We start from the raw sequence: 8,729 nt of genomic DNA, 5'->3' as shown, positions 1-8,729 counted from the left end.
CACAAATCAATAGGGTTTCTTCCAAATGCCAACATTCAGCTGTATCCTCTAAATATTGCAACCAAGATAGGACATCATCTAGCATAATATCGGTTTATCACGATCGTAGTGGACTAGTGGTGGTATACCACTACGTTGGTTGTCTTTATGTTAGTTTCTTTGGTGGTTTCTATGCATATAAATAATAATACATAAATTGGTCTAATTTCTATGCCAACATTCACTAACAAATTCTTCATTCATTATGATCAAGATCTACTGATTCACATATGTTTTAACCTTTTGGTCTGTTGCATACTCCACATTTATCTCGCAATGTGTAAATCATGCATTCTTCATCTCATTCAAAAGAACCCAACAATTTCTCATCTACATTTCTAGTTTTTCCTACTACTGCTCAAAAACTTTAGCCCAACAAAAGCCGAAAGAAGAAGCTCATGTCCAAAATTTTGTACACGATAATAATTAAAAAAAAAAAAAAAAGATTCCATACTATCAACTTGTGCATCACGTCCGTAAAAGTCATACACAAGATCAACAACCAATCAAGAAGTACAAGAAAAATCAAATTTAAACAAACCCAATATTAGCAACATAACGAAAGAAAGCAAGCTTACTTAGAAGATGGAACACCATAAGGTCACAATTAAAAAAATCCATCTCTATACTTTTGTTTTGGCATATATTCCCTTCTCAACTACAGTTAGCCTCAAATCATTTCACCACTTGTTTTACATTACACATGGCTATTTAATTTTCATGACAAAACCATTTTTTAACAACAAAGAACAAACACATGCTTATTTTACAAAGGATGGTAAGGCACATATCCTAAAATACCCGTAACATGTGCCACCACATCATTACATCTTGTCAAAAGGCTCACCATTTGCTGTGCAATATCAACATTTGGCCGCGGCGGTGCTGGTGGCATGGCGGCAGGTCTGTTTAACCGTGGCGCTTGAGCTAGCGGTCGTGGCGGTGGCGGTGCCACCAGCATCGACTGTGGCGGCAATGATGGTGGTGCCAATGGTTTGTTGTAGTTCATAGACCTCCGTTGTGGTGGCGGAGATGCTAAAGGTGGCGGGTGCAATGGAACTAAAGGTGGCGGCGATGGCGGTGGTGCCACCAGCATCGACTGTGGCGGCAATGATGGTGGTGCCGATGGTTTGCTGTAGTTCATAGACCTCCGTTGTGGTGGCGGAGATGCTAAAGGTGGCGGCTGCAATGGAACTAGCAGTGGACGCGATGGTGGTGGTGCCACCAACATCGACTGTGGCGGCAATGATGGTGGTGCCGATGGTTTGATGTAGTTCATAGACCTCCGTGGTGGCGGCGGTGATGCTAAAGGCAGCGGCTGCAATGGAACTAGTGGTGGTGCCACCGACACTCTTTCGTCTCTGGCCAAATTGAATTTTACACGAGAAATCTTTCTGCCGCCATCTTCACCACCACCGGATTTCTTCAAACACGATTTCACTGGCGTATCCACCGCCACCACCACAGCCGTCGTGTCCTCCGCTGGCGGCTGGCGGTCGGAGACTTTGGCAGACGGTTCGGAATTGGAAATCTCCTTGAGACTATACTTTACATTGGTGCTCCCAAACAGACTGCAACTTGAACTTCCAGTGGCGGTGACCGCCTTCAATGCCGCCAGAGCATCCGCCTTGTATTTGTAAACCACAAGACACGTGAAAGTCTTCCAATATATGCGGGTCCCATCATGATCCATCGTTCCATAACGCCCCAACTTCGCCTTCAGCTCACTAATAGACGGCAATGATTCTCCCGATGGAAACTCCATCTTTAAAGTAGTCCGTTCCTCTTCCTCTGCCCCTGCCCGCTGCCCGACCTCCTGCCCGGATTTCCTCGGTTTTACGCCTGCCGTCTGCCGCCCGCCATCTTCATCGATTTTCTTTATCTTTTTCTTTTTCGCAACGGTTTCTTCATCGCGATCCCGCTTGATGCCACCCGACAGTGGCGGTGGCGGTGGAAGTGGTGGCGGTGGTGGTTTTACCGGTGGAGCTCCGGCGACCACCGGGGATTTAATTCCGTTTTGAGTGACTGAGTTTAAGCTTTTTTGGAATACAAGTGACCGGAACTTTAGAAAAATCTGCCGGAGTTTTCTGTTATTAGTATGAAAAGGATCAAGAGCTAATGAATGCAAATCTGCCAGGACACGTGGCAGCTCCATTTCAGGGCTATGACCATCATGATCATGATCATGAATTAAAGATTCTTTTTTTCTTTTCTTTTGTTCCTCCGGGACTTCAACTTTCTCCATTGAAGATTCTTTTTTTCTTTTCTTTATCTTCTTCTCTGGGGAACTAATTTTATGGAGGTGTGAATTTGGAAAGCCATTTTGGGTGACAAATTTTTGGAGATTTGAAGACTTGTGAATTAGAGAAATAATGGGTATGTTGATTTCAAAATCAAGAGGATTATTGGATGATTCTGGAACAATAATGGGTTTGGATGTGTCTTCATTGGTTGAAACTTTTAATGTTGCAAGTATTGGATCTTCGATATCTTCAGGGGTTGACTCTTTGACTTTTTGTCTTCTTTTGAAAAGATATTTATCTGTCTTAGGTTTATTAGGTTTAGCATTTGAAGGGGTTTTAAGCTTGCTTGGAGTGTCACTAAACACCTGTCGCCCACTCAATGGAGCTGTAAAAAGTAACAACTCATGTGAGAGTGAGATAATGGAATGAGTCATTGAATTCCATTCCATGATCATGTTTGGTTGGCTTGTGGTTTGTACTATGTAGGAATGGAATATGAATTTATTAGAATGTATTTTAAATAGAATGTATAATTATCTACTCTATTGATTATTTTAATTATAAGTTTATACCTATTGAGCTTTCATCAACAAAAGGAAAGAAACTAAACTTAATAAATGCTCATTAAAACCAATAAAGTTTTCTTTTTTTCATTCAACGGAATGAACCATTCCATTCCATTCCTTCCCCGATTCCATCATACCAAACACTGGCTTATAGTTACATTCTAACTACCAAGAATAAACAAATTACAATAAGAACTAATTATAACTAACAAGGACATAAAAGAGGTCCAATTTTTGCATATCACCACAATAACAATGGTGAAGTGCATTTGCTCAAAAGCATGTGATATATGATATATCATAGATATATTAATTCTAACCCTAATTATGTGTTGAAGGTAGGTTTCGATTTGGCATAATGATGAGAATCAATATAGATATAAGTCTTTTAACTTTTATGATATCTCATTTTTTTTTCAGTTCATGCCATGGGAACATTAGTAAACTTGGCTAACTTGCTCCTTCATGTTTCCCAAGCAGTAAATTTAATCAGCCCTAAAATGTTCTTTGTTATGAGATAAAACCACTTTGACATGAAAAGAAAATACAATCATTCATGAATCTTCAAAACACACAACAAAATGCAATTTAACAAAGGTAAGTAAGACCACCATAAGAAGTTAAGAACATCTAATTTGTTAAAAAAACAGTAGGGGGTTTTCAACCAGTTGATATGAAAGAAGAAATAAAGAGGGAAAAGAAACAAAAAAGAACATTTATCAATACCTTTAGATGGCTTTTTTCCAGAGGTTGATACTTGTATAGATCCAGGTAATGGGCGAATAATATCACCACCAAATGCCTGATCATAATAAACTGCCCTTCTGTAAGACATAACAATGGCCTTGTTCTTTATAAAATCAATGTCATCATGTTCATCTGTAGGTTCTAAAGCCAGCTCCCTTACAAAATCAAGAGCTAATCTTGGCTGGAAACTTTCCCTGGCTTTCCGAATTGTGTTAATTGAATATACAGCTCCAGGCTCATAATCCACCACATCAACAGCAACAAAACCCTGTGCATCGGTCTTCCTGAAATTCTGCTCATTCCGACACATACAAGACAATCCAAGAGCACTCCGCCTCCTTACTTCATCAATAGCCTCCTCCAAAGCCTTAACAAATGTTTTTGAATTAGTCTGTAGAGACTTCTCGGCAAAATTGGAATCAAATGGCATAAGTTCTGAAGAATCAAACCATCCATAGCTACTGTCACCGAAAAACGCAACCAACAATAGACCATCCTTCTTTGATCGGCGGACTGAAGGGGTTGCAAGATCTTCACTGTACACATGGCCAGGCCACCAAGGATGGGATTTCACTTTTCCCCAAACCATATCCCCTACTTCAAATCCATAATCAGGAGATACCTCTATCGAATCCCCAGCTCCTCTGTTGTTTACATTACCGATATTTCCTTCCTGCGAAACACTACCCATGCTACCGCCGTAACACACCGACCTACACTTTCATGACGTTGTCGGAGGAGCCAATTCTTTATGCCAATGAAGATTTTACTGTACTATCAGTGCTGCCATCAACAACAGATTCTGATTATGTCTAGGGTTTGTAATTTGTACTATCGTTTGATTCAAGATCACAAAAACCGATTACAATGATGAAGAATAAAGAATAAGGGATGGAATTGGTGGAACATACAAGCGACAACGGTGGAAGATGTGCAACCACCGGAGGGGATGTGTGGTTATGAAAACCCTAGGAGAGATTCTGCCGAGCTTCGGCGATGCAAGGCGTTTTTTAGCTTTTTAATCGTGAGAAATTAAAATTAATAAATACTTCTGCAATTCTTTCCAATTTTAGCAATGTGTTAAAATATTTCGATAGTATTAAAAAAACATGATATCATGTGTTTTTCATGCATAACTGAATGCAATTCACTAAGGTCTTGCAAAGTTCTTTTAATTGTGAAGTATATTTTTTTGTTTATATTAGCAAATCGGACTGAGAATATAATTATTTAATTAAAATAATAATTTTTAACAAATTATTATTTAATATTTATATATAAAAATAGTATCAAATCAAAAGTTAATCTATTAAATGTCATAATTTTATATTAGTTGTTATTTTTATTATTAATTTATGATTTTTTAGACCGTTTAAGTTGTATAAATTATATATAAAATGTATGTTGATTTATATATATAACAAATAATAAATTAATATGAAAAATGGTTACTACAACTTTTGAGTGCGCTTGCATGTTAATATGATTTAAAATAAATATATTAATTCATATTAAATTTAATTCATTAAGCTTAACAATTTATCTAATATAAATGATATTGTAACTAATTGCATTAAAACAAAAAGTAAAGTAGAAATTTGTACTTTATATAATATCAAATATAGTAATCTATAATTAAATAATTAGTTTTTAGTAATTTACACGTGTATCAACTTTTTAATTTGACTTATTATCCGACCCTAAAAAATCACATAGATATGATTGTTATGGAAACCTTAGAAGCTTCAAAGTATTCTAACATGAAAGAAAAATAATAAGCGGAAAAATAAACCCAAAATAATCATTAACCTTTCAATCTTCAAAAAAATTGTATATGATATAGAAATATATAAACCATATTTTATTATCAACCAACAAAACAAATTGAAAACCCTAACAACGTAATATAAATTAATGAACTATATATACCATTACATCAATCAATTAATGATCATAAGTGTTATCGGTTATAAAACTTTTGAGTTGTAATGGTTGATTAAATATAATATAAAGTTTAATGTTATTTATAGTTGTTGTTATTGTTAATTAATATTTTAAAATTTATTTGCTTAACATTTTAATTTTTTTCATTGTAATTATTTAAAACATCAAACAATTTTTTATTTTATTTTAAAGGTATCAATATAATCATTTATATAGAGTAATTTTTAACTATTGTTATTGTAATTTACTTTAAGCTACTTATTTGAAAACTTTTAACAATTATAAAAATATCTTTATGAAATATTTTAGTTAAATTGATATTACAATTTAGTTTTTTCATTTAGCATTTCAATTTATTACTTTTAAATATTCATCAAATATTCTTTGAGTTTTTTAAGTGGAACTGAAATTTATATTGATGTTGACCCTATAATATTATATTTAAATTAATAATTTTCGTATTTTGTCCAAACTGTTCAAAAGTTGTAGCTTTAAACTGATAATGATTTACATACAGCAACATATTAAATCTAATAAATTACGTATAATATGTTAAAGTTAAAGACATATTTTTATACGTAAAAGTAAAAATATTATTTTAATATTGCAATTTTGTTTGTTTATGATGACACTTTAGGTTTGATATTTATTTAACCTTATTAACCAAATTATAATCATTATTAGAAAGACACTACAACTTATTACTTTTAACTATTTACAAAATATTCTTTTGGTTGTTTAAGTTGAACTAAATTTTATATTTAAGTTGATCCTGTAAGGTTATATTTAAGTTAACAAGTTATGTATTTTATACAAATTGATCAAAAGTTTAGCTTTAAAATAATAATGGTTTACATCCAATAATATATTAGACCTAATAAATTAAGTATAATATGTTAAAAGTTAAAAACATAACTTTAAAGTAGAAGAAAATATATTTTTTTCATATTAAAATTTAGTTTATATATGATTACACTTTAAGTTTGATATTTATTTAACCTTATTAACCAACTTATAATCATTATTAGAAAAAAAAAATTGAAAAATCATAGGAGTTTCAAATGAATGTGGTTCAAAAAAAAATGAAAGCTTTATAAGTATATAGTGATAATGAAATGATAATGATATTATTGTAGATAATATGTGTAAAAATAAAATGAATTTAATGAATTTCATTAGGTACACTTTTATAATTAATATGACTTAAAAAATATATTTTAATTCATGTTAAAAATTAATTCTTAAATTTTAACATTTCAACTTATGTGAATGATATTTTAACTAATTGCATTGAAAAAAAATAGAAAACCATATACCTAAACTAAAAGCAAAAAAGATAAAGAAAAATAAAAACTAATATTATATATATATATATATATATATATATATATATATATATATATATATATATATATATATATATATATATATTCACACACATGTTACATTGATATGATTTTTAGAAGCTTCAAAAGCTTCAAACATGAAAGAAAAACAATAAACGAAAAAATAAACCCAAAATACTCATTAACTTTTCAACCATCAAAAACAATTTGTACATGATATAAAAATGTATAAATCATATTTGATAATCAACTAAACAAACCAAATTGAAAACCCTAGCAACATGATCTACTTCCATGAACCATATATATATATATATATATATATATATATATATATATATATATATATATATATATATATATATATATATATATATATATATATACTAATTAAAGATCATAAGTAATTATAAAAGTTTTGATTGTAGTGGTTGATTATAATTAATTAAAAGATAAAATGGAAAATTTTGTAGGTTTCAAATCAATATAGTTAGAGTATTTTGGCATTTATTATAATAAACATTAGGCGAATATCAGCGCGTTACGCGGAATAAAGTTATATAGTTAACCTTTTAATAATCATATGTCATTGAAAATATTTTTGTCATTTATATTATCTAAAAAATAATTCTTATATATATATATATATATATATATATATATATATATATATATATATATATATATATATATATATATATATATATTAAACATGGACATTTTTAGGAATAGTGAACTTGGCAAGTGTTTGGCAAAAATGGTCCCCTAATTATCATTTTTTTCGTTTTGTTTTTTACCTGGGCATTTTATGTAAATATTTACATTCTTTTCTACACGTGTCGATCATCGTTTGGGTTTATCCGCTTCCGGATCCTTACCACCCCGTCCTTATCTAATATCTTCCCTTGAGGTTCTCGATTCTTCTGATTTTTCTGCTTCATTCCCTCTACCCACTTTCTCATCCACTAATATTCGGATGTGTTTCGCTTCCGTTTCAATAACAGAGAAGGATAGAGATGCAACAACGATACCACCGACGTTTCTATCCTTCCCGACTCCACCGCCTCTTTACTTCACATATTCAACTTAGAAAAGGGAATGGTGTCTCCATCTTTGGTTGTGGTTCTAGAACCCATTTTCCCTTAAACCTCCATAAATCGAACGGCAACACCGCCACCATGTCACTTCGATTGGCTTTTATCTGTTCACGAAGGCTTTATTTTCGGATGCTTTATTCCACAAATTCTCCTCTTTATGAATATTAGGGCTTTGATCAAGAAAGTCGACAGATCAATTTTTAAGGGTCCTAATTAGGTATTTTGTTTCCCTAAAATTATCTCCTTTCTTGCAATCGTTTCACCATGCCTATATACACAAACCAGATTTACAAGTGGAGATGTAATCAAATTTGTGTCGGCATATATTCATCATATTTCTAGCTTCATCGTAACTTCTAAGTTCTATCTGACATTTGCAGGTTTGTCATGTGTATTCTGGAAAATTGACACTTTCAGGAAGGCTACTTCTGTTTTTTCTCAATCCTCTCGATCAGGGTATCGGAATGAGGGGACCATTCAGGAATGTGGATTAGCAAAGTAACATTTATGTTTTTTCTCATCAAATCCTATTTGCTATGTACGATAATCATGAGGGGACCATTCAGTTACGATAATCTTTTGTTATCTCGATTTCTTTTTGCGTTTCTGCAGACAAAGATGGGTGAAGACTTATCTGGAGGAGACGAAATGAGGATTAGCAAAGTAACATTTCTATCTCTCAGTTACTTATTACATAGGAAAAATCGTAACCTAATTTTCTTTTTATATCCTATTTCCAACTGTCGT

General features: G+C 32.4%; 1 protein-coding gene across 1 annotated transcript; it reads right to left on the bottom strand.

Annotated features, from left to right (window-relative positions):
* Positions 1 to 646: 646 nt before the first annotated feature.
* On the bottom strand, positions 647 to 4,661 carry LOC111884519 (PWWP domain-containing protein 1). The gene is made up of 3 exons (XM_052767946.1): positions 4,507 to 4,661; positions 3,575 to 4,378; positions 647 to 2,667 (listed from the first exon to the last, which is right to left on the bottom strand). The coding sequence occupies exons 2-3, from the start codon at positions 4,284 to 4,286 to the stop codon at positions 806 to 808; spliced, it is 2,574 nt and encodes an 857-aa protein (XP_052623906.1). The 5' UTR covers positions 4,287 to 4,378; positions 4,507 to 4,661; the 3' UTR covers positions 647 to 805.
* Positions 4,662 to 8,729: the final 4,068 nt, after the last annotated feature.

Source organism: Lactuca sativa, chromosome 9 (genome assembly GCF_002870075.4).
Source record: "Lactuca sativa cultivar Salinas chromosome 9, Lsat_Salinas_v11, whole genome shotgun sequence".
Taxonomy (NCBI): domain Eukaryota; kingdom Viridiplantae; phylum Streptophyta; class Magnoliopsida; order Asterales; family Asteraceae; genus Lactuca; species Lactuca sativa.
Note: the sequence above shows the minus strand (reverse complement) of the source record. Positions and strands in the feature narration are given on the sequence as shown.

Excerpts from the sequence above, each read along its gene's own strand:
- LOC111884519 (XM_052767946.1), bottom strand. The coding sequence starts at position 4,286 with ATGGGTAGTGTTTCGCAGGAAGGAAATATCGGTAATGTAAACAACAGA. Across the intron at positions 2,668-3,574 it reads TGGAAAAAAGCCATCTAAAG|CTCCATTGAGTGGGCGACAG; the intron begins GTATTGATAAAT and ends TACTTTTTACAG.